Below are 26,376 nucleotides of genomic sequence, written 5' to 3'. Positions count from 1 at the left end.
CCATGCATTTTTTCAAGGTTTTCTTTATTCAGTTATTTCACATATATAAACATACAAAACATGAGATTAAATATAAAACACATAAATAAGTTTGGTCGTGTCACAAAGGCACTTGAATGTCTTGTAAGACAAATTGCAATGTTTTTATGCCAACTTGTAAAATATATTTCTCCAAAAAATCTCTACAGTAACAAAAACACCTTGGGACTTAAAAGTGCTTAATAAAAATCATGCCTTCAAAACTGTAAACAGTTTTTTCTTAATGTATTAAAGCTGCTGCTATCAGATCAATACAATAGTAATGAAATTATAACAATCGTTCATAGTATGTACCATTACATTGCTTCATCCAGCCATTGTTGCTTATTTTATGTGTTTACTTTGGCTGAAAGGAACAAACACCACATCCTATTTAGGCGGTCATACTGTTTCTCTCTAGATCCTCTTGTAAAAACTTTAATTAGTGTCTGGAATTTTGAGGGAATTTCAGGTCAAGTATGTTGGTAAACATTTCTCCTTTTACACATGTCCTATGTATGGAACTACTGGAGCTTGTAAATTGTCTCCTAAAGCCAGACTTAATAAAATTGACTTAAAACATGTTAGCTTTCACATTCATGTTTCACCAATGGTGCTAAAACATGGGCAGTAAACACATGTAAGTGCGCTTTGTTAAATGCAATATATTTACAGGATTCTGTCAGTGCACTTTCTAAATGATAAAGAAAGTGCAAAGCACCAGTCTTTAACTTCTGACAGAAGAGGCTGAGTTTCTATGCCCGTGGTGAAGGCAGTAAACCTGAGTTTACATCTTAGCTTAAAAACAGATCACGCAAAAGCATTTTTATTTATGTGGGGAAAACTACGTCAAGTTTTCGTTCTTTTCCCATGTTAGGCACCAAATCTGGGCTCCTCTATGTGCACTGCGCTTCTTTGCTTTGACCACGAGAGGGCGCAAGAAGTCAGCCGGTGTGTGACGTCGCATCAGTAGACGAGTTTACAGGATCCCGGCTTCTCGACACATGTAGTAAAACTGTCCTCTCTTCTCAATCAGGTTAGTAGGGGAATCCATCTCCACGATATGTCCTTTATCCATAACAATTACTCTGAGAAAACAGTGGAATAAGGTAATATGTTAAAAAAATCCTCTCAAAATGAGGTGTAATAATATTGGAAACGATGCGAAACGAAGTAACGTTACTCCAATAACTTAGACATGCGAAACGATAGGTTTGTGAGAGAAAACATTAATATTTTGAGGATATACCGCAAAAATTATCACCAGAACAAATGCATATAAATGTAAAATGACATACTTTGTGTAATCCATAATGGTGTTGAGTCGATGTGCTATGGTAAGTACCGCACAGTCCTCAAACTGGCTGCGGATGGTAGACTGGATCAGGGTGTCTGTTTCCAGGTCCAATGCAGCCGTTGCTTCATCTAGCACCAGAATTTTTGTCTTTCGGAGGAGAGCTCGTGCGAGGCATACCAGCTGCCTCTGACCAAGACTGCAGAATCAAAAGATAAAACAAATGTATTACTTTTAAGTAATTCATTAAAATGTCATCTTAGTGATTCCATAATTCTTAAATGATCAGTTTATTACTGGCACAGTTTAAGTACCAGATCGAGATTCTATATTTAAAATCATGCATTTGAGCATCTTTGTACGTTCATACCTGAGATTTTCTCCTCCTTCTGAGCACTCATAGTTGAGTTTATCTGGAAGTCCAGACACAAAGTTTTTAAGGTGAGCCAATTCCAGCGCATTCCATACTTCCTCGTCAGAATAGGCATCAAAGGGGTCGAGGTTCATACGGAGAGATCCAGAGAACAGCACTGGGTCCTTATTGAATGTTAAAATTGCGAAAAGATTCATGATAAATTGAAAAAGCTATTACATGTTGTCACCATCAGAATATTTGCAACTTTACAGTCATTTTATTTCTTTATTTGAAACGGAAAACTAAAAACACTACTTTATTAAGACCTACAGTCACGGTTATATCTACCTGTGGAATGATGGTAATGCGGGATCTTAGGTCGTGAAGTCCAAGTTCTGATATGTTGATTCCATCGATGTAAATCTCCCCTTTTGCTGCCTCCAATATCCGGAAAATTCCAAGAGCCAGAGATGACTTTCCGGCTCCAGTTCTTCCCACAATACCAATCTGCGAGGATAAAAGAAAACCAGACTGTTCTGCATTGCTTCATCTACAGGCAAAATAAATTGCTTTTAAGTTATTATCAGTTATAATTTGCATTACCAGAATCCGACCAAATGTTTATGAAATTAAAGTCTTTTAAACTATTTTATTTCTGTTACATCATCGAATGCTTTGTCTTTCCTTAAACTTTAAAAATAATTGTCAAAAAACGATGACTTGTATGACTTTATAGTTGTACAAACATAAAATATGTCAGTTAAAATCTTCAAGCTACTCTTTTTCCATTGGATAGTTAAATTTATTGTTCATTGCCCTAAAGCAATCATTCGTATGAGCATTCAAACTGGCCACATAAATATGCGTTTGCACCAGGGATTAAAGGACCAATGTGTACATTTTTAGCAGCATCAGGCAGTGAGATCGTGAATTGCAACCAACGGCTCAGTCCACAGCTCACCCCTCCATTTTGAAATGCATAGAGAAGCTACGGTAGCCGGCACAGGACAAACACGTCATCATCTGAGACAACATAGTGCCAAAACTCGCTCTATAGAACAGTTTGTACATTTAGGGCTACTGTAGAAACACGGCTGCACGAAATGGCAACTTCCATGTAAGGGAACCCGCGCTGTATATAGATAAAAGCTGTTCATTCTAAGGTATTGAAGACAAAAGAGTTCATTTTGTAAGGTTTTTTATAGACCACTGATAATATAGTTATGTATATTATGTTGCATTTCTGTCAAAAGTTTCTTCTAAAAGTTGCACAGTGCACCTTTAAGTTCGATTATGCACCTGTGCAAATGCCATTTTAGAGCTATGGTGGATCAGAAGTTTAAAAACGGTCAGTTTTAGTCTTTTTCTTACACAAAGCTGTTGTATTGCTTCTAAAATCTATAAATACAGTGCATAAGTCAATTGTTTTCCAAAGTAAACAGCAGCCTATTAAAGTGTTTTAAATTCAACTCATACCTTTTCGCGCTCTTGAATGCGCACAGAGATGCCCTTCAGGGCCAACTCAAGGCCTTTGCGGTACTGAAGGCCATAATCACGAAACTCGATAGTCCCAGTTTGAGGCCAAGATGAAGGCAAAGAACTTCCTTCTATGGTCCAAGCTGCCTGTAAATGATAACATGGATGGCAAATGGGTATGACTATAAATGCTTTTATTATTATCTATGCTATGGACCTATAAAAAACACAATGGCTGAGAATATAAGCCTATCTATTGAAAGAAATCTGTCTATATTTGTCTTACCTCTTTCGGTGTGTCTGCATACTCTTTCACTCTTTCAACGGACACTATGTTATTTTCTACATCTGTCCATGACCTCACAATCCAGCTTAGGAAACCAGTCACCTGAGAGAGAGAGTAAAAACAATTCAGCAGTTTATAATGAAAGGGTTGAAATATCTGGTTTGTTTGGTCTCGATGTAACCCAGCCAAACTACGATTAATAGCTGTATTTTCTTCTCTACATTTTAATTTGAAAAAGGCTGACCACAAATGAAAAAATATGCTACAGCAGCTCTTGTGCAAGACGGCTATTTTGAAGCTGAGGTTTGAGGGTGAATGTTGCAAGTGAGAGCCACATGCAATCGCTTCGGTCGCTCTCATAATATTTGTGCTTCTGGTGTTTGATTTTGCCTAGAGACATTCATAATGATTCACACCTGAAGTGAATGTGACACTGCCAGGCCAACCATCCCAGGGCTTAGCTTCCCTTTCGCCATCACCGATAGAATAGAAGCAGCAAGAACGATTCCGTTGCCCAGAAACTCCAAATTCACACCCAGCCACCTGCACAAGAAAACATCAATGAATACTTCATGAAAGAATGCATCCTGAATTAATGATATTTGTTGATGACCATAGATTGGTATTGTGAGTGTACGTGGATGAATGTTGGTGGTGTCTCACCTTGTGGCTACGAAACGGGGAAAGTAAGCAGTTTGGTTGTGGTCCACCTTGTGATTGGCATCCATGATGAAGCGTGACTGCTCATTAAATGCCCTGATGACGCTGACACCCTGCACCGTCTCGTTCAAGTGTGTGTAGATGGGAGAGCGACTCACTGACTCTAACCGCCGCAGCTGGCAGGACGTGGCCACGTAGAAACTCTTTAAAGGGAAAAAAATTGTAGTGTAAAATAACAATCATGCCATCCAGGACTTAAGATGATTTTTAAAAATCCTGGTTTTCCAATGATTTGTGTATTGTTAGTGTCAGCAGGTGGGATCTAAAATATTCTAGAATGCCAGCAATTGTGGTTCGCAAACCAGCCTCCTTTACTTAAATTCCTTAAAGCATTAATCCACACAGCTCCAAGGGGTTAATAAAGGCCTTCGGCGGGTAATAGAAGCAATTTTGTTTAAAAATATCCATATTTAAAACATTTTCTTGGTTTAGACTTATTCGTGACTGGCATTGTTTTGGTCTCTCCTCTATTCGTCACTACACCACTACATATCATACGCTTTTTACGACAAAACTGTCATTGGCTTCTAATGGAAGCTAGTTATTTTAGTTTATAAAGTTTTAAATATGGATATTTTTCTTACAAAATCGCATTGATTATCCTCAGAAGGCCTGTATTTATCCCCACAGAGCCATGTGGATTACGTCTGTGAAGGATGAATGCACATTTTTGTCATTGACCCTGTTTTCCAGCGTTATAAAGCTTGGAAGAGCCAGGGCATATACTAAAATAACTCAAATTGTGTTCGTCTGAAAGATTATGTATCTCGGATCACTTGAGGGTGAGTTAATCATGGGGTAATTTTCATTTTTTGCCAAACTATCCCTTCAAACCCTTGAATGCTGATTCAGTTGTACCTGTATGAAACCATAGATGAATGCCATAGGGAGGATGATGACAGCAGCGAAAGGAGTGGCCATCAACACGATGATACAGACTTCCATTAGTTTAAAGAAGTAACTAAGCATCATTTTCAGCCCATCTGGGATCATATTGTCTATGGCATCTGTTTCCTTTGCAAAGCGATTGAGGAGGTTGCCGCTAGGCGTAGACTCAAAGAATGACATGGGGGAGTGAAGTACGTTGTTCAGAAGGTCTAGGTGAAGGTGACGAGAGGCAATGATGCACCCTAAGGAGATGGCAATAGTGGTGCCAAATATGGCGATTCCTGAAACAAAACAAAATTTTGAAATTTGATACTGTAGTGAGGCAACTTTGTGTAATCGAATCAAAAGAGAAACAGTTGGGGGAAGTCCCTGGGACTGTACTGACCTTGGGTAAAGCCGAGAGCTCCGTAGACTCCCAGTTTCATATCTGTGTTTAATTGGGTACCATTGATGACAGGCTGATCAGCCCACAAACTTAACCAGTAATTATTGGACAGGGATGCCGCTTGTTGAAAGGCATACAGGAATACAATGGAAACTATTAAAGGCAAACCAATGGTGCGGAAGTATTCCACATACATCTCAAGTTTGACCTGTAGCAGGCGTAAAAAGACGTGGTTAAGATGTGGTTCATTCGTGGGGGTATTAAAAGCAAGGTTTTGAAATAATGTTCTTACTCTGCCTATGCGTGCTTTATCAACCTTGGTTAGCTTCCCAAGGTCTTCTGGGATTTGGTCCTCATCAGAATCAGGTAGTGGCTCAACGCTCTGCATGGTAATGCTGTTTGTGTCACCACTGAAAGAGATGCAAATGCTTACCACATCTGAGTCTGTAAATGCTGCAGCTGTTAGTGGTATTGTTACTACAGTAATAATGTCTGTGCTGACTGGTGCACTGCCACAAAGCTTGAAAATTAGTTTCATACTCTTACTTTAATGAACAATCCTGGTCAACCTGGATAACCACAGCCATTCAGTACAAATATCAGAATTGTAATTTGTTTTTTCATACCCAATGAGCTGCTCCTGGGACAGATCCCTAGAGAATGGCATGAAGTCAGTAACACTCAGCCTTAAGGACTTTCTGGAGCCTGCAAGTGAGCAATTTCAGCATTAATAAAAAATACTACAAACTTGGAAAAAACAGATAAAGGATCGGTAGCCTGAAAAGTTGTCTATCTAATGCAGAGTTCACACTGCATGATTTTCAAACTAATCGGGTCACAGATGTTTTCATACTGCGTGACTATTTGGGGTAGAGTTCAGTCGCTGCTGTTTTAGACTGCATGACGGATTGGCGACAGGAGGAACAAGAACTTTGTCCCGGTCCGCAAACTACGTCTCACAACCAAACGCACGCAAGGAGTGACGCAAAGGAAACAACGCGAGGTCACACATGCAAGTTCTCACGTGAGACTGGGATTATTATTAAAAATGGTAGCCCGCAAGAAGCTTACCATACAAATTGCATGTGTGCTCATTTGCAGCAGAAAGAAGAAATAAAGATTATGAAGGAGAAAATAGTTGGAGAGACTCCTCCCCGAACTTCCAGCTGTCCTGTAAGTTGCTCTCTCATTGACTGTAGGTCATCGCCGATGTTATTTTCCGTCAAAACACATTTCACCTGGCATGATTTTGACAGGTGTGTATGCCAAATATCTCACTGTTTGCAACTGGTGTTGGCGACTCGTCTGCGATTCTCTCAGAACGCGTCTTTGATCATCACACTGTGTGATTGTCACTTGTGTGACTGGCACACAAGCATCGATTTATCTGTGATTTCAGGCATTTGTCTTCGAGTCAAAATTAGGGCTAAAATCGTGCAGTCTGAACTCGGCATAACTAAGAGCAACTTGGCAAAGGAAAACATGAAAATGTTTAACAGCACAGTAAAAAATACCTCTCTGAATGGCTTCTGAAAGGCACTCTTTTCTGTCAGAGCTCGCAAACGTGTGAATGAAATCAGCAAAAGCTCCATTCCTATTCAGAAGCTCCTGGTAGGAACCCCGTTCAGTGATCTCCCCATCTTCCAGAACCAGGATCAAATCCGCCTGAGGCAGAAAGCTCATTCCATGGGTCACCAAAACCCGTGTCTGTTAAAAAAAACCTCATCATAGGTATTGCAATATTTTTTTTTTGTTTTTTGTAGGTAGAACCTTACAATAATAATCACCTTGTCTCTTAGTATGCCTCTTGGCCCAATTACTTTGTTAAAGATGTGCTGACCAACATGTGCATCTACAGCAGATAAGGGGTCATCGAGCAGATAGACATCAGCTTTTCTGTAAACAGCACGAGCCAGACTCACCCTCTGTTTCTGTCCTCCTGATAAATTCAAACCCTGGTATAAAAGAACACAACAGATTTATATATATATACACATGCACTTTGACTAATGGATCTTTGTAACTTGAGGTGAGGGTCTTACCTTCTCTCCGATCTCAGTGGCGTCTCCTGCAGGCAGATTGTCTAGATCGGGCAAAAGAGCACATGCCTCGAGGACTCGCTGGTACCAGCTTTCTTTCTTTTCACGTCCAAACAAAATGTTGTCCTGCAGGCTTGCATTCTGAATCCAAGCTTGCTGGGGAACATAGGCAATGGAGCCCTAAAAACAAAGATGTGATGAAATTCAGAGAAGACAGTTAGTGGTGAACACAATAATAGGTGACATAATTCCTGGCATGCAGTACATCCTATCGCCTGTATAGCTCTGCATCTCAAATGTCTTAGGCCACCATCAGCTTTGCAGTTTTAACATTAATTTAAATGACCATGCATATATATATTTCTGAGTCTCTTTATTACGATACAAATATAGTGATTTCCAATGATTAGTGTATTTACCCTAACGGAAACTGTCCCGCTTCTTTTTTCAGTATCTCCAAGCATGGCAGACAGGAGCGAGGATTTCCCACTGCCGACGTGGCCGACAACAGCAACCAGTGAGCCGCATGGCACCCTTACACTGATTCTACACACAAATACAAGTAAGTGAAGCGTTGCTGAACCTTGGACACTACTTGCCTGATTGTATTTTCAGGTGCCCATTGAAAACCTGGGTAATGATACCTTTTTAAACATGGAGGACCATCTTTAGACCAGCTGAAGGTTCCATTCCCAAAAACAACACCATCCCCATCTAACAGAAAAAAAAAACAAAAATATACAATGACAAAACTGCTATATTATGCTTTAATCACTCGCAATAGTATATACTTTCTATATTACACTTCAAAGACTGCTTCCGAGAAACTAGACTTCCCTCTAGCTTGTAAAATCATACACTCTCTTCAATTGAGTCTAATTAGCTTAATCTTCAAAATAACAGTTTTCAGAAGCTATCCCAAATGCTTATGATGGATGGGACCCACAAAATAAATAAAATCAAAGCAATAAAAATGTTATTTGGACTTAGTGTGGCATAGGCATAGAGATGCCACACATTTCAGTGCAGGCTGATCCATTGAGTGTTCAGAGATCTCTGATTGCCCTTGCCATTCAGATGAAGTGAGATAGCACTAGCATCTAACTGTGACATTCAGAAGCTATTACCAAACTGTTGTTAATCTCACTTCCGTTCATACTTTTATTGACTGAAGGAAAAGAGGGGCAGAGGGAAAGTTTCACAGGGCACAGAGTTTGTTTTTAGATTCACTGAAATGTTGAAAGAAAAATTATGTCATCACGTGGTTTCTCACCAGATTTCAAAGTTTCTCTTGTCACATTGTCTAGTTTGAGTTCAGCTTGACAGAGAAACTTTCCCAGACGCTTAAGTGATACGATAGCCTGCAACAGAGAAATTAAATGATAAGAATTTTCGATTAGTTATCTATCAGAATTGTATTTATAAATAGCAATACTCTGTAAATAATCAGGACAGATTGATAAATGTTGAAGTGGTGTTCATGGGAGCTTTACCTGCATGGTTGTGCTCATGGCAAAAGGAAGCTGGCTTAAGGGAGTTTTCAGTATGTTGATAAGAGCCATTGACACAAAGATTTTCTGAGCATCCAGAACATTTTTATCATCAATGAGCACGTAGACTCCAAACATGGCGAAAGCAATCTAGCAAAGAAAGAAATTTGCAGTCAAAACTCAACTGTACTGATACAGTAGTGATTTAATTTTACAGTGAACACTCCTATGCAATTTGGGTCTTTTCCACAATTGGTCCTTTGACAGCCCTAGATACACTTTGACCCTCTATTTTCTCACCAGGAATGATGAAGAGTTGAAAGATGCAAGGGACACTGAGTATAAGATCTGAGATTTCTTTAGAGTTTTCAGCTCCTTCTCTCTGTATCCCAGGACTTGTTCCAGAAAAGCCTTTTCCCAGGCATAGAATTTGAGGATCTTAATACCGTTCAGAATCTCGTTCATTAACTTCACCCGTCCATCTATGTACTTCATTTGTATCTCCTGTGGAATAAATATATACTGGTCAACAGTCATCAAAACAAGTACTTGTAAGACAATATTATTAAAACTAAATAAGTTTAGTTATTCGTTCAACACTTGAACTCTTTCTACATAAACTTGAATGCACTGGCTGACCTCAAACCATATACGTTTTACTACTGTGAAATGCACAGATTGCTGACAAGAAATTCCTAAGAACACAATAGCTTTAAGCTGACTTAAGCAGATTTGCTTAAGCATCGTGCCAAAAGTGTTTTGTTTTCTGAAATGAAAATTTTAGCCTCTATTGCTATTTGCCAGCACTGCGGTTTGCTTTGCTTCTGAGGGAAAGTAGGGAACTTCAAAGGAGCGAGAGAAGTTAGAAACCTGCCCGCACACTCACTTCACTATCTAAACCAGCTGTGGAGCCTTGACGCTGGCTTACTTCAGCACTCAGAGCTCCTCCACAGGCTGCTGTCTTAGAAAGCATCTTAGTGGTTGAGCTGATCGAGGATCTAAACTAATCTTCACCTCTGTCTTATGTAATCAGAATTTTATTCAAAATCAGCCATTCCTTTGGAAGACAGAGCATCAGGTAACAGGTAAGTGGAAGTTGTGAAACGTGTGTTTCAACTCTACAGTACCTGGAGTTTGCTTCTCTTCCTTGCAATGAATCCATTCAAAGGGAAAATGAAGATCACTATGGCGATGCCTGCTAGAGCAGATGGTCCTAAATGCTAAAATAAGCAAAACATGATAAAGCATGAAAAGGCTATTTTGGTGCATCACATAAGTCTTAATAACACCTATTAAACCTAAAACCAAAAATGGTAAGATTACTTAAAGGGATGCTCCAGCTCAATATCAAAATTGTCTATCGTCTTTCGGACTAGCACATTTGGAGTTATTTTAGTAAATGTCCTTGCTCTTCCAAGCCTTATAATGGTAGAAAACAGGGATCAGGGAACAACTTCTGACTTCAAACAAAAAAAGTGCATTCATCCACTACAGAGGTAATCCACACGGCTTCAAGGCGTTAATAAAGGTCTTCTGTGTGTAATCAATGCCATTTTGTTAGAAAATATTCATATTTTAAACTTGTAATAACATATTTTAAACATCTGTAATAACTTGCTTCCAGTAACAATGCCATTTTGGACTCACATGAAATGTGTTCGTCTAAAGGATGATGGACACGTGTATATCGGATTGCTTGAGGGTGAGTAAATTGTGGGGTAATTTTGATATTTGGCTGGAGTATTGCTTTAAAGCAGGGGTGGGCATTCCTGGTCCTGGATGCCACTGTCCTGCAATGTTTAGCTCCAACCCTAATTAAACACACCTGAATGATCATTTCCAAGTCACCCTGCAGCCTTTGATTAGATTTTCAGGTGTGTTTGATTAAGGGTTAAAACTAAACCTTGCAGGACAGTGGCCCTCCAGGACCAGGAATGCCCACCCCTGCTTTAAAGATAGGCAGTTTATTAAGAGAGAAGAATAATAAAGAATGAAAATAATGATGTATGGTGCCCTCACCTGCCAAAGAAAGAAGAGGCAGAGAGTGACCTCAATAGGTGCCAACCACACTGCATTGAAATACACCACAAAATCCATCAACTTCTGGGTATCAGCAGAGACCAGATTCACTATCTCTCCTACTGTGCACGTTCTGCGTGCTGAACTGTTCATGACAAGAGACTGGGAGGAAAGAAAAACAAAATTACAATAAGGACTGAAGGACTTATTAATCAAAGGAAAGTTAAGCTGGTTAGATGGCCTACCTTTCTGTATACCAGCCCCATGACAGCTGTTTTAACCCTCATGCCCACAGTAAAGCAGGTGTATGTGTATTGATGGTTGAAGACAGACTGTAAGCAGGACAATAGGAACATAAGTGATGCGTAGAAATAGCCCTTCCACAGCGGAGCGTCCGGGTCTTTCATGAAGCCCAACAATAGACTTGAAATAAATGAAGAAAAAACAAGTAAATCAATACACTACATGAACTAATGTGCTGATGTAACCAAATATTTTGGTTAATTCCAGTCTAAGAGACCATAGTACCACTGTGGTTGAGATAAAAGTTTACGGTAAAGTTCAAACCCACAGCTTTCTTTGAAAATGTAGAATGGTTGATCTGTTGGGCCTAACAAGTAGAACCATGTTTGGCTGGGAAAATGTTATCTGAATGTTAACCAAATGCTACAACGGTTGGTTACTCTGAAAGCAGAAGACCTTGAATTTTTCCACAGTTCTCACCTAAGTCCGCCTTTTTTTTAACACTGGTTCCCAGTACAATAGATGTATCTGCAACTGCTTGGATGTCCCTGCTAAAGACTGCGGGTAGCTGACCGAACCTCCCATTTTGCTGGCTGCTTTCCTATAGTAACCACAACCCCAACAGTGTTCTTTTACCCTCCCTGAAGCTAACACGTCTACGGCTGTGGTCATCACTTACTCTCCTAAGCTTTCAGACATAAAGCCAAAATTGCTTCTCTGTGGGCATAAACAGCATGATCTCTGTCTAGCTGGTGTGGCGTCTCTGACTCGAGCACCTGCCACACGCCGCCACTTCCTGTTTTCGTCCCAAGATATTGTGAACCATAAGATGTCTCTTTTAAAAATATTTTGATAACCTTGCGAGCTGTCTTTAAAGGCACAGAGGGGCCATCTGTGTTTATTCAAAGGCAGAACTTTGCATAAATAAACCCCAGAGCCTAACTTTCCCTAGATATACTAAAAACCAAAGGTTCATGAACAAAAACTAAAGACCCCGCCTAGGTGACTCATCCCTCTCATTGTATAAGCTTTGACTTTCTCACCTTAAAACCTGAGGAACAGCAAACATGAAGGCATCATGGACCATGAGGCACAGTGTCCCGGTTAAGAAATAAGGTCCAAAGCTACGTGCCAATGTTCGTAAAAGACAAAATCCAGAACTCTGCTCTTTCTGAATCTTCCTGAGAAGTTGGGCCTGGTCTGGTAGTCGGGATACCAAGGCAACGCTGGTGCTTAGATGTTTTTCTTGTCTGTTGATGATGAAGAGGCAAACAGGCATGTGAATAAAAATACTTCTAAGGTTTGAACATGGTTGTTAAGTAACTCCATTGTTTTACATTCTAATTGAAAACAGAATGGTTGCGAAACAAGTTTCCACTAATTATAAAACGCATGTAACCTGTGAGGGTTTAAAAAAGAGGACTTTAAATTTTTAGAGGACTTGAAAACACTGCATGTTCAAAGCTGCAATGGGTTAACAAGCCAACCAATTGACATGGTCCTGCTGTCTGAATCATGTACGCAGAAGAGCTTTCGCTGACCTAATTCAGGCCAATCCCTTTCAGAAGGAAATGTGATCGCTTTGATTAAATAACACAAGGATGCCCTCAACATCAACAACCGACATAAAAGGACACGTGCCTCAAAATGTCACATGTAGAAAACCCACAAGATGACTTAATGTTTCAAAAGTGAGCCTTAATATACTCACTGCTGTAATTTGGTTCGCTCTGCTGTCCATTCCTCCTCCAGGTCAGATATGATCTTCTCAGATGTATCCTCTTCCCTCAGACTCCACAGATCCTCTGCTTGCAAGGGAGATCGATATCCCTTAAAAACTAACCTGAAAGCACACACAAGCCAACATAAATTTAATTTCACTACAGTTATTTCTGACTGCAATACTTGTACTGGGCCAAGAAGTATTGAGAATCAAATGATAATTCCCTACCCGCTGAACCACCAGAAGAGGATCTTTGACAAGAATGAGGCATCTTGAACAGGGCATGAGTTCTAAGAAAAAGACAGGCAGATTGACTACAATAATTATCAAATGTATATGGAGTCCCTAAAAAAACACCCATGTGTGCTTAATGAGCGATTTAATTGTTAAACCAGATCCAGTAGTATCTGTGCAAACAATATCCCCTCATCTAAGAAGGCTTATATGCGGACAGGTAAGATGAAGTTCAACATCAACTCAATTTTTATGGACTTGGGTTTGTGCACAGGAGTATTGCCATGCGGGAAAAAAGCAGGCCCTACTTAAACTACAAACCACAAAGCTTCAGTCAATTCTCTAGATTATCACTGTAAACTGGCATAAAGATTTGTCGTCAAGAATTAGGAATTGGTGGTCTACAAAACCCTTTTCAGTTGTAAGGGGACTTTAAGTTTTGTAAAAAGTATAGAACAAATAAGTTCTTACATAGTGTACAAAAGGACAACCAGATGTGAAACTGTGCGTTTCAGAAAGAAGATGAATGTAGGTTTGCTTTCTTGGATGAAGAAAGCAGGGGCTAGAAATCTGGCAACAGTAAATTGATAGTCAACAGAGAAACAGATTCTGTGTGTCTTTGTGTTGTGTCTTATGTTGTGTCCACCTACTTCTGACCTAAGCGCTGCCCCTACACCCTTCCACCCAAACATACTCTCTCTTTTGCTCCCTTTTTCCTGCCTTCTCACCGGAGGTCTCACTCTTCAGGAGACTGTGAATAACCCTGCACAGGAAGTGACTGAGCCAGGAGGGGATCAAGGGGTGTGGCACCCACGTCTGTGGCAAAAACTTCATCACAAACACGATAATTTCTCTGAGCATGTTTCCTTGTTTTTTTCTGGACTGCCATCTCACAAGAAGAGGTTTGTGGGTTACGTTCAATTTATTTTGGTTCTACGTGCAACGTGTGTCATTTGCATACAGGACAACCAAATCATTGCCAGATTGAATCTAGTGGCGAAGGAAACCTGTGTCTGTGTAGATGACTCAAGTTGAATCCTAAAAAACATCACTTTTAACCAATCATGTGTTTAGCTAATATCCAGGCACTGCATACTTGTGGGAGATGCCAGGAGGATGTGCTAGCCATTACCATAATTCACTGCAAATGGATGGGTTGCAGATTATGTAAAACTAAGAGTAAACAAAGGCAAATCACCACAGAATTGTTTGTGATGTTTTATTTTGGGTGATGATACTTTAAGCTGTAGTTTATGTGCGTACCTTGAGGACAGCTTTGCCTGAGGGTGCCTGGTCTGCAAAACAGCTAAGGAACAGCTGTGCCAGCAGCAGGGCAAAGTAGGAGAAAAACGCCAAGTACCGCACTATATCCGGAGAGAGACCCTGGGAAGCAGATACATCGAAATGAATACTCAAAAAATCACATATAGCAGAGTTTCCATTTGGAATGAGTACCACAGGATTTCCCAATATCCTAAACCGATACTATTCTTGATCTGCAGACTTCCCAGCATTGTTTACATGTTGTTGAACATTTTGTTCTTATTGGAGGCTTTTGGAATATACCTTGCTGATTTGTATTAAATCCCAAGACTTCATTTCCGAATGAACCCTGAAGCTGAACGTTTTTGTTTGGGATATTAACGTTAGTCAATCGAATCGCACCGTGACTATGGGGAGAAGAACTTGTTTATGAAGAAAGCTGTATGATGCCATTAATACCCAAACTATGTATTAATGTAAAAAATAGTATCTGCTGTTTATTCTATAGGAAATGATGCAGCGCTGGCTTGCCGCTTTCACTGACTATGCCTAATAGGTGTGCACTATCATTAACAGCATAGTAAATCTTATTTTAAACAGTTAAGGCAAATCATAAGCAAAAACCAACCTCCTTAACGGCCTGCTTTATATAAATGAATTACGTATGTAAAGAGCCATAAAAGGCTTCAAGTCACGCTACAATCTGGAAACTTGTATATTTCTGCTGTTAAAGCCTCAAGCCACTATTTGTTTGTGAAAAGCCAAAAGTAGTTATATTTACAAACCTTTATACATATGCCATTCATATGGAGCTCATGAAATTCATAACACTGAGTTCTAAGTTTGGCTTTGTGCTGTTCTGCATGCATCTGAAATCCTGGCTACCCTATTGGAGCACAAGACAAATGTGTTGTAAACATCCACTCGACCGTGGCGGCCTTTGCCAAGATACAGGCTATATTCATAACCACACCAAAAAAATTAAAAACAAGGCCAAAGTGGTTTTGGTGGTCAAAATGTAGGTCAGTTAAAATGACCCAATATTTTGAGGAATAGAGGGATATGGGTCAAATTCACCTAGTCTGGTTTTTAAAAAATGTTAAAGATACTTTCTGCTAGCTTTAATAATTGACTATGAAGTTATTATAAAAGGATGTTTTAGACGTGCATGCTTTGACATGGCTTTTTACATTCTCGATGTTTTACAATTTATAGTTCAGACACACATTATTAAGATAGGCATACATATGCATGTATGACCAAATACATGTGTGCGTCTAGGTTTGCGTACACCCATATGTCAATGTTTGCTCTGCTGAAATGTGTGGCTGTATGTTACTGTTTATAGGTTCTGTCCAGGATTTTGAGAATGTACTGTGAAATTGAGCTGCTCTGCGTCAGTGTTATTTCTCTCACCTGATCCACAGCCAGCTGGATCTTTGAATGAAGCGGAATCAGAGAACAGACCACGCCCAGCAACCAGTAGAGGAACAGGAAGGCTGAGGACCGACATCCCCGCACTCTCTCCCAATGAATCACGCACACGGCTAACACCTGTCAAACACACAGCTGTTAATAATCACATCCGCTGTTGATTCGAAAAACTGCAAAGACGATGGAGAAAAATCTCTATGATAATAAGACCTTAATGCAAGTTTACTTAAAGTCCCTATAAAGTGATACAAATATCAAAATTACCCCGTGATTTACTTACCCTCAAGCCATCCAAGATACATATGTCCATCATCTTTCAAACAAACACATCTGGAGTTTTTTAAGTAAATGTCCTTGCTTTTCCTAGCTTTTTAATGATAGAACACAGAGATCGGGGAACAACTTCTGACTTTAAACCCCTAAAAAGCCATCCATCCTTCACAAAAGTAATCCACACAGCTTCAATGGGTTAATAAAGTTCTTCTGCATGTAATCGATGCAATTTTGTTAGTACTATGTTAACTCACTTCTAGTAACGACACCCATCTTGTACTCACGCAATTTAGTGTTTTAGCGTGGGGAGCGTTTGTTGCAATATGTACGTTGCGCAGTGACTCTCGTGAGTCGCAAATGTCCAAGATGGCATTGTTACCAGAAGCTAGTTACCGTAAAACTTCAAATAATAGCCCGGGCTTTTATTTTCCCAAACCTATTGTCACACGAGGCGTCTAAAAGACACAGGCGTCTATAAGAGACAGGCTTTTATTTTAATTGTTCCAGCATGACAGCAGGAGGTTACCACATATTACGTTTTATTTATTATTTGAATGTGTTTAACAAATGAGTTCGTGTAAGAATATAAAGCAAACGAGGTTATGCTTTTTTATTGGTTTTTGCGTGAAATCTTACCCAGATACAACAGTGCTATTTTCTGATTGGCTATTGTGTAGCTTCTTTCTTTTTTTTTTTTATTGGCTCGCTTGACTAGAACTCCAGGGGAGACGGGCTTGATAGAGAGAGCAGTGCGGCCAGATACATTTTGGGCGCTGCAGCATAATATTAAATATGATAAATAGTGTTTCCGCGTGAGAAATACAATGTGTGGTGGGAGTGCATGCATGACAAAAGACTGAAAGCCCGGCTATTATCAGCGGCCTCAAAACACTACCGGCCCATCGGGAAAACTCTCCCGATTGGCACTTCGCTACTGTCATCATCACTTCAATCCTTGACAATGAACCTTGTTGTGTTGTCATAGTGATGAGTAATGGAACGACTGCGACTGTCACGTGACATCTACCGGTAATCAAAACTTTAGCGTGTGCAATCTGCACCATAGAACTGGCTTAAACAGACGATCTGACGGGTTTTAGAAGATTAAATACAACCCGAAAATAAAAAAGACCAGGGCTTTATTTAAGACAGGCGTTTATTTACCCAAACCTGTCGTCACACCAGGCGTCTAAAAGAGACAGGCATCTATTTGGGACTCGGCTATTATTTGAAGTTTTACGTTATTATAGTTAATAAAGTTCGAAATATGGATATTTTTCTCACAAAACTGCATCGATTACCCGCAGAAGATCTTTATTAATCCCTTGGAGCCGTGTAGATTACTTTTGTAAAGGATGGATGCACTTTTTTGGAGTTCAGAGTCCGCAGAAGTTCCCTGATCCCTGTTTTTTACCATAACAAAGCATGGAAGAGCAAAAACATTTACTGAAATAACTTCAAATGTGCTTGACTGTAAGATGATTGACATGTATCTCAAATTGCTTAAGGGTGAGTAAATCATGGGGTAATTTTGATATGTGGCTGTAGTATCCCTTTAAGGAAGTTGCACCACTAAGGGCGCACTCACATTATCCCAACCAAACCAAACCATGCCTGGGCGCGATTGCCACCCCTCCCTACTCCCCCAGGTGCACGCACTCACACTGTACTTCTTATCGATCCGAGTCCGGGCGCGCTTTCGTCATTAAGATGCGATTGTTTTGATAAAAGCAGGAAGTAAAGCGCTCTCTTAACACTGGAACCCACCGTAATGATAAGTCTGTGTTTTTTATTCGGAGTCGTTCGGTGCGCGATTACAGACAGCCCTCTCACATGTCATCATATTGCTTAGTTGATCTGTCACGTGTGCAGCTCGGACATTCACGTAACCCCGCTGCGCGCATCAAAAGGTTTTTACGGAGGCAGATGAAGGTGAGTGGTCGCGCAACTGACGTCTTCACCTTTTGAATCGCGCTCAGGCGCGAATGCGCTCACACCACAGCCTTCCGCGCCTGAGCCCAAGTGAACCGCGCTCCGGCCCACCTCTGCAACCCGGCCGCGGCGCGATTAATCAATCCGCGCCCGGGCACGGATCAGAGCGATCACACTAGTCAATCAAACCAGGCTTTGGGGGTCAAACGCGCCCGAGCGCGGTTTGGTTTGGATAATGTGAGTGCGCCCTTAGGATTGTTTAATCGCGCCGCGGCCGGGTTGCAGAGGTGGGCCGGAGCGCGGTTCACTTGGGCTCAGGCGCGGAAGGCTGTGGTGTGAGCGCAATCGCGCCTGAGCGCGATTCAAAAGGTGAAGACGTCAGTTGCGCGACCACTCACCTTCATCTGCCTCCGTAAAAACCTTTTGATGCGCGCAGCGGGGTTACGTGAATGTCCGAGCTGCGCACGTGACAGATGAACTAAGCAATATGATGACATGTGAGAGGGCTGTCTGTAATCGCGTACCAAACGACTCCGAATAAAAAAACACAGACTTATCATTACGGTGGGTTCCAGTGTTAAGAGAGCGCTTTACTTCCTGCTTTTTCAAAACAATCGCATCTTAATGACGAAAGCGCGCCCGGACTCGGATCAATAAGAAGTACAGTGTGAGTGCGTGCACCTGGGGGAGTAGGGAGGGGTGGCAATCGCGCCCAGGCATGGTTTGGTTTGGTTGGGATAATGTGAGTGCGCCCTAAGCGGCCATGTGTGCATTGCAGTTGTTTTAATCATGCAAGAATAAAGTACTGTCTAACTGGATGGGGAAAGAAAGATATTTCTAAAATTGCATGCCAAAATTAAACAACAGATTTGAAGTCGCTTCAAAGACCTTTCTTCAATGTCGCTTCAGCTATTGCACATGTACGCAGGTTTTAAAAAAAATCAAACGAGAACCTGTACAGAGTCCCTCCCCCAGATCTATGATTGCTTCTTTTAACTGGAAGGCGGGATTTCCATCTTGCATTGTGTCCTATTCATAGTTACAGCAATGCTTAATCTTGTTATATCCAATATCTTTGGTTTACTGTACTTTATAATCAACTAAAATCCAACATAATTGTAGCCAGTTTGGAAAAAATTATTAAAGTATCTGGATGAAACAAGCCCTAAAGATTATTTCATGCAGCCTGTTACATAAAGCTGCGTTGGCCTTGGATTGGGATCCCTGTAACCCCACAGAACATAGGATACACGTATGGTAAATGGATGGATGGATGGATGTTATGGAAACCCTAACTCTAAATTTTAAAATTGTACTTTGCCTTCTTTTTGTCCCAATGACTAATCCATCAGTAAATAAAGAGCAGATTCGTAGAGGTTATGGGATTTCCCTGTCTACCACCACAGCCGCCTCTTTTAATAAAACACTAGTGTGGTCTCTGTTGATCCCACGTTTCAACATCCAAGACGATGATCCAGCGGCTCTTACCGAAACCGAGCATAGCGTGATGTTTTGAGCATGTCCATTCTAATTTAAGTGAAGAGAACATCATTTGTTGCAGTATCTCCAAGGTAGCACAACATCGTTTCATTACATAACAAAAAGCCTCCTGGTGTGATACAGATGAGGCATCAGGGAACATACCACAGATGCCTCCACCAAACCAAAGCATTAAACTTCAGAGTAATGAGGTGAAAGTTTTAAGAGAACTCTTAATCTCTTCCTAATAATAGACGTCTCCTGAGGTTTCGCTCTACCTGGAAACTCAGCTTGTATGCCACATGTAACATCTGCACTGTTGTTGTTGTTGAATTTGGACTTCATGTCCCATGAAAGGAAGGCATGGCTCTCTTCTTGACAGTGGGAGGAAGCCAGCCCTTTTTCTAACCTTAGACGTGGTGGACAGCCAGTAATTATATTGGATAGTTGGGAGTGATAGAAGACAGAGACTGATCTGTACCCTGTGACACCGAAATGACAGCACAAAATTAAACCAGCAGAGGCCTATGATGTGTAAAATCTAGCCAACTACTGTGGCAGTCTTCAGAACGGCATTATTCCTGAGACCCCGCATGTTTGTCTCAAACTGGTTACAGTTAGTATGGTGGTTGTGGAAGCTGGTGAACTTCAAGGGTAGGAACTCTATATCGGGTTGTGCCACTTAAAATACACGTTGGTTTAAGTAAGGGTTAATTCACCTTATTTACAAGAGTCAATTTGTACAGTATGGCAGGCTGTGGTCAGCAAAATTAGGAATTGTTCAGGTTTTTGGGTTGTGTTTGGGCTCAATTTGCATAACTTCTTAAACAAATAATGTGGCTTTCATTGAGCCCAATTCATTCTGGGTCCTGCTGATTACAAAAGCCCAGATATTATGCAAGAGAAACCAGAGGTGGTATAGGAGGTTTGGCAACAAAACTGTTTTCATAATTCAAAAGTTTATGCGCATAAATAATCTCGAAATGTTGAGGTTGTTGAGTTCAGACATGCATGCCGGAGCTCGGCCAAGTAAATAAGAATAGAGAATATACTTATTTTAGTCCTAGTCCAATTAAGATCACAATCTGTTTGGGAGGAGGATAGTGTTTAAAGACAAGAGTGCACTGTTTAACTTTTTAAGAGTTTCTTTTTTCAAGTAACCAATGTTGACTTAGGTGTCTGAGTAGACCGCAAATGGGTCATGGGTCTGGTCTGGAGTCCATCTCTGGGAACACACAGACCAAAAGCGATGATGAGATCGTGTTCATTAGCCCGTGTGTAGGCTTGACTCTAACCAAAGTCACCTCGAAACGTCACAGTCTATTAGATGAAAACAGCTTCTCCTATGCAAAGGTTCGGGAGCTGTTTTACAAGACATAAGCAGTGTTTTGAGGAATGATGCGATGGATGACCTTTTAATATATATTTGCATATGTGGTCAATGCGTGCTTCTTTAAGCCTTCTTTTATACCCCTGCTAAAACACAGGGGTTGATAGTCACCAGCATACATTTGGATTCTAGTGTGCTTTATAAAGAAATAAGCTTCAAAGAACATGCTGGTCATACAGATTCCCTAGCTATATTTTACATATCTATGCTGGTTAACAAACTAGACCAGTATGCAACTGGCCTGCACATCAGTTGGGCACCAATTGCCAGGGCACCAATCTCTGTCCTCGTACATACTGCAAGTTTTGGGGACTGACAACCACATTTAAATGTGGTAGTTAATCCTTTAAACGATTGTTCCATGTCTGTACGGAACAAGACTTACTCCCGAAAATGCAATGATTGACACAAAGGTAACCATAGCAATGTCAACTCTCATGGTTATCATTTACTGCTTTGACCAAAATAATATTACAAGTTTTATATTCGCCAGTTTTTATAAATCGCCGTCTTGACGTTGTACGTTGGATGCATTTGTAAGGCTGCTTTGCAGAGCTCTGTCTTGCAATGTTGCCAGGTCCTTACAAACTTTTTGGGCTTACAAACCGTTGTGGTGCTTAACGTTTTTTGGCTCATTAAAGCGATCAAGTTTTTGGTGTTACTAAAGTGGGAAGGTGCTGGTCCCAATATTTTGGTCTTTGAGGTAAAGCAATTGTATTTATTTTGGTTTATCATGTTCACTGTTTTTTCGTGCATGATCTGGCAACACTAGGCAAACGTTTGTGCCTCTGATTTTCTACACCGTGCACACAGCATACTTTATTTCCCCTTCTAGGCATTTATAATTTTTTAGATGAGAGACAACTAGTTGTTCAGTTCACTTTTGTACACACATGCAGATATTCTGTAAATAGGGTTGTCACAACCTACATTTTGCGGGTGTTGACTCGATAGTAGAAAGCGTCACTCGTGTAAATTAAGTGTGTGTGTACAGAACAGCATTAAGCATTAAAAGGTGAAGTGACAACCAAATTTAGATGCAATGTGTACAAGGCCTTTATCATGTCTACATTTTAAAAAAGTCGGATAAAATTGAGAAATCAATTTTTATCATTATAGAGATACAAAACTGGCATTTTTATTCAACGTAAGCAACAGAAAGCCCTTGGTTTCTGTATTTGTAATACACAAACATCATAAGAATGGAACCTAAGGTTTACATTACCACAGTGAGACTTCGTATGATGGGACTGAGCAAGAAGACAAGATGATTTTGGATTTCCTCTCTTCGTTCCAACAGGATGTAAAAGAATTCCACAAAACCAAAGGAGGCCAAGAAGAAGCCCAGCAACTGCAAAAGAGCAAAGAAGAATTCAATTCATATCAGGGTGAGAACTGAGTCACCCTTCCGGAAACTCAAGTGGTCACCTACTGCAGACAAGAGCTGTTTACATTACATTATGATGATATTATTAGCCGGAAGTGTGCGTGACTCACGGAGAAACAACTGTATTTCAAACAAACGGTTTTCGAGCAAAAAAGCAAATATCACAGCTTGCTGAATTGCTAACCACACTTTCACACCACAGACCGAGGTTACGCACCACTCTGTGTGTTACTGTCTTTAGCAACTAACATACGAACTCGACCCCCTGGTCTACCCTGACCACCATGTGCACTTTGGTGTTGTTTACACCTGGTATTAAAGTTGCCATTTTTCATGATCTCTTTTTTTAAACTTTATTTTGTGTGTAAGGTTGTTGTAAGAGCATAAATAATGCCTGCAAAATTATAAAGCTCAAAGTTTTATGCCAAGTGATATTTTCTCTAACAGAATTCACTTTTCAAGGACTACAGAGAACGGCCGGTTTGGACTGCAGCCCTCTACTTCCTGGATAAATGACGTCAATATAAGAGTTTCTGGCTAACCTCCGCCCACAAGAATACGCCAGTCGCCAGCTAAGCTAAGCTGCTATATTGTATCACAACACACTTGACCAGCAACACAATCAGAACTCGATACATATTTCTGAAGGAGGTACTTCATAGAACAAGGAAGACATCAGCTCGTTTTTAGAACAGTATAGAAAAAGCGCTATATAAATGTAACAAATTATTATTAAATAAACACCGGTAAAAGGGGCCTTTAAGATGCATTTTGGTCGATCAGATCACAAGTGGATGATGCTAAATACAGAATTGCTTTTGTGGTGTAGACGATCATGTAGTTGAATGTGTTTACCTATTGATTTTGTACCAATGTACAGAGCAAAATGATTTTATATCGGTCCTGACTTCTAGCGCAAACCCACATTGTTTGCCGCGTTCTTTAGGCTTTCTTTTAGTTGCTCTCCGCCTCTTTCATTTTTATTTCATTTTTATAGTGGCCATCAACTTTAACCCGACATTTCTTCTGCTCATGTTTTAACGAATCGCCAATAGACCACCTCCAGCGGTCAAAAGTGGACAAAAGAGATGGATTTAAAAAAGGGGCCCTATTTTAACGATCTGAAACGCCAGTGCGAAGCTCAAAGCGCAAGTGACTTTGTGGGCGGATCTTGGGCGCTGTTACTATTTTCCCGGCGGGGGAAAAAACTCTTGCGCCAGGCGCAAATCAATAAGGGGTTGGTCTGAAGTAGGTTCATTATTCATAGGTGTGGTTTGGGCGAAGCTCAAAGCGCAAGTGACTTTGTGGGCGGATCTTGGGCGCTGTTACTATTTTCCCGGCGGGAGAAAAAACTCTTGCGCCAGGCGCAAATCAATAAGGGGTTGGTCTGAACTAGGTTCATTATTCATAGGTGTGGTTTGGGCGTAACGTCAAATAAACCAATCAGAACGTCATCCAACATTCCCTTTAAACGCAAGTGCGCAAGTTCCATGGTGGGTTGCTATTATTATGACGGATTTACCAGGCCGTGTAACGGGAGGTGGATCTGCCTCTACACAGACGCCAGCAGAGGACATCGCTGCGTCCACCCTCACCGCTGAAAGCCAAGAAATGCAAGCAGTCCAACCCCAAAGTACACTTACAAATCAAGTTCACAAACATTAGGGTTTCTTATGAAAACATTTTAATTAGTATTTACATAAAATAAACGTAATACAGCCACACAACAAACTTATGAAAATATTTTAATCGTTATTTGAATGATAATTTTTTAATGCAGCCACACAATAAATAAAAACTATCACCACAATGCTCACCACTATGATTTTCCTTATCTCATGTGTTAATATTTTTATTGTAACAATTAATGATTTGCAAAAATAACTGTTGGATCTGTGTAGATTAGATAAGCAAAGTGTGTGCGCGTTGTGCACGCTACACATTATGGGCAAGCATGCGCCCTGACAATAGCATAATGAACAACGTGCAACGCGCCACTGACTTTAGACTAGTTTTTTTTTGTCAGTGGCGCAATTGTTTTTTGAAACTGCAAAATAGCATCAGGGATGGTTTGCGCCGGAACACGCCTCCTTTTTTGCGCTGAACCGCCCAGGGAGCGCAAGTTCATTCCCTAGTTTGCCGACGTGCGTCTGTGGAGGGAAAAACCCGCTGTGCGCCGGTGCAAAATACGAATGATACATGTGTCACTGACAAAGTCAATTGCGCTGGGTGCAAGATAGGGCCCAAGGTGTAAATCGGAATGTGTCTCTGTTGTTCACTTGACCAAAACGCATCTTAATACCAGGTATAAACAGAGCCTTTGTTATAACACTTTGATTTAAGTTTAATAACTTCTGAGCCCAGAATAACATCGGCTTGTATAACATCGGTTTCTCTTACCAGCTTGGCACTGCAGAGCGAAGAGAGAGGCAGTGGACGGCGGCCGTGGCAGTACAGATGAAGGAAATAGAACGGTGAAAGGACCCACAAGTAGATGCATGGAGCCCAAACCAGGACCGTGTTCTGGAAGCAATCGCTCAGTTCAGGGTTGTGTGTATACCATGTCTGATTCCAGTCCTGAAGATGAAGAAAAGTTTGTGGTATTGGTAAGTTTTCAACTAGTTATGTTATAATGAGAAATTAGATACAATAGCTCTCCACAAAATCATTGTGGACCCAAACCCTCTCCACACACCGACCATGGTCTGAATTTTCTGGGACATCCAAAATTAGGCTACAGTTTTCAACTTTTTGTGGTTGTGCAGTTGTATAAAACACTGGTAATTAAACATTAAACTAGAAGAAGGATCCTAAACAGGTCCGGTGCTTGCAATTGATTTATTGCTTGTCTTGATCAAGCACTTGCCAGATAAATAGTAAATGACATGTACAGTTTTACTTCTGGTCTTTATATTGTTGGGTGTCAAACTCCCTCCATTTATTTGTCCTGTCTCAAGTATTAAAGAATTAAGGAATAAGTCTTTAAAAAAGAAGTGTGACAATTGGTAAATATTGTAAAGTCCCCAAAACAATGTTAAAGATACAATGCACTCTGCAATGTGTTTAAAAATATCAAATGTCATATACAGTAAATCAAATGTTTAAATCTTACCACAGTACAAAATCTTTAATTATTATGACACATTTATTCAACATTTGAACTGTTTAAAAAGTCATACAAATTAAGCAGTAGGTGTCCTGGTTCTAAGTTTGGCCATGGCATAAATGTCTAATTTATTTTTGACAACAAACATCTTGCATAACAAAATAACTATTTACAGATATAAACATAACATCTATAAAAGTACTCTATATGCTATATATATATATATATATATATATATATATATATATATATATATATATATATATATATATATATATATATATAAAATCTGGATAATATTAGATGTTTACTCACCCACAGTGGGTCAAGTCCACTTAGACTGCAGAAAGTATCCATTCACACGTCTGGTCCTGAGGCTGCGTTTTATCCTCTTTCTCTAGATTGTTCTGTCACTCTAAACTCAGTGTCTGAATCAAACTCTATACCTTACTTTTATCCTTGTGTATATACACTTTTACTGTTTTTACTCCTTGCTTCTGAAAGTGTCTGCTTTTTGACCACAAGTCTGACAGCTGCTTAGGTGGGTAGTTATATTCACTCTCTCCTCCCAACCTCCTTCCTTCAACTCTCTGTCTGTCTTTCTCTTTCTCTCTCCCTATTTATCTCTGTCTCGTTCCCAGACTCCCACGTACTTCAGGTTCTTTATCAAAACAGCGCTGTGGTTTGTACAGCGCTCTGTAACGCCACCCGAAAAACAATCCCCACCCTCCTCTCTTCTACTCCTTTGCCCCTTAGCACACTATTACTCCCCAAGAATTCACCCACACCTTGGATCTAAATACAGAAAGTGCTCCTAGTAGCACTCCACTGCTATTTGTTTGTCTTTATGGATGTGCTATTTTTCACTTTTCTCACACATACCTGAGAAACACTTAGTAAGATCAGACACGAGCATTCGCCACCTTCTAACCCTGAAGTATG

General features: G+C 40.4%; 1 protein-coding gene across 1 annotated transcript; it reads right to left on the bottom strand.

Annotated features, from left to right (window-relative positions):
• Positions 1 to 48: 48 nt before the first annotated feature.
• abcc6a (ATP-binding cassette, sub-family C (CFTR/MRP), member 6a) lies at positions 49 to 26,089 on the bottom strand. The gene is made up of 31 exons (XM_065240240.2): positions 25,750 to 26,089; positions 24,729 to 24,905; positions 22,167 to 22,292; positions 15,850 to 15,987; positions 14,434 to 14,553; positions 13,165 to 13,226; positions 12,925 to 13,056; positions 12,257 to 12,463; positions 11,216 to 11,393; positions 10,971 to 11,132; positions 10,079 to 10,171; positions 9,252 to 9,455; positions 8,955 to 9,101; positions 8,735 to 8,822; positions 8,106 to 8,175; positions 7,881 to 8,007; positions 7,465 to 7,641; positions 7,210 to 7,377; positions 6,937 to 7,129; positions 6,049 to 6,127; positions 5,715 to 5,832; positions 5,423 to 5,630; positions 5,008 to 5,318; positions 4,093 to 4,292; positions 3,846 to 3,972; positions 3,430 to 3,531; positions 3,144 to 3,290; positions 2,016 to 2,174; positions 1,683 to 1,849; positions 1,317 to 1,511; positions 49 to 1,106 (listed from the first exon to the last, which is right to left on the bottom strand). The coding sequence occupies exons 1-31, from the start codon at positions 25,789 to 25,791 to the stop codon at positions 998 to 1,000; spliced, it is 4,533 nt and encodes a 1,510-aa protein (XP_065096312.1). The 5' UTR covers positions 25,792 to 26,089; the 3' UTR covers positions 49 to 997.
• Between the last annotated feature and the right edge of the window lie 287 nt (positions 26,090 to 26,376).

This window comes from Paramisgurnus dabryanus, chromosome 7 (genome assembly GCF_030506205.2).
Source record: "Paramisgurnus dabryanus chromosome 7, PD_genome_1.1, whole genome shotgun sequence".
Classification (NCBI taxonomy): Eukaryota; Metazoa; Chordata; class Actinopteri; order Cypriniformes; family Cobitidae; genus Paramisgurnus; species Paramisgurnus dabryanus.
Note: the sequence above shows the minus strand (reverse complement) of the source record. Positions and strands in the feature narration are given on the sequence as shown.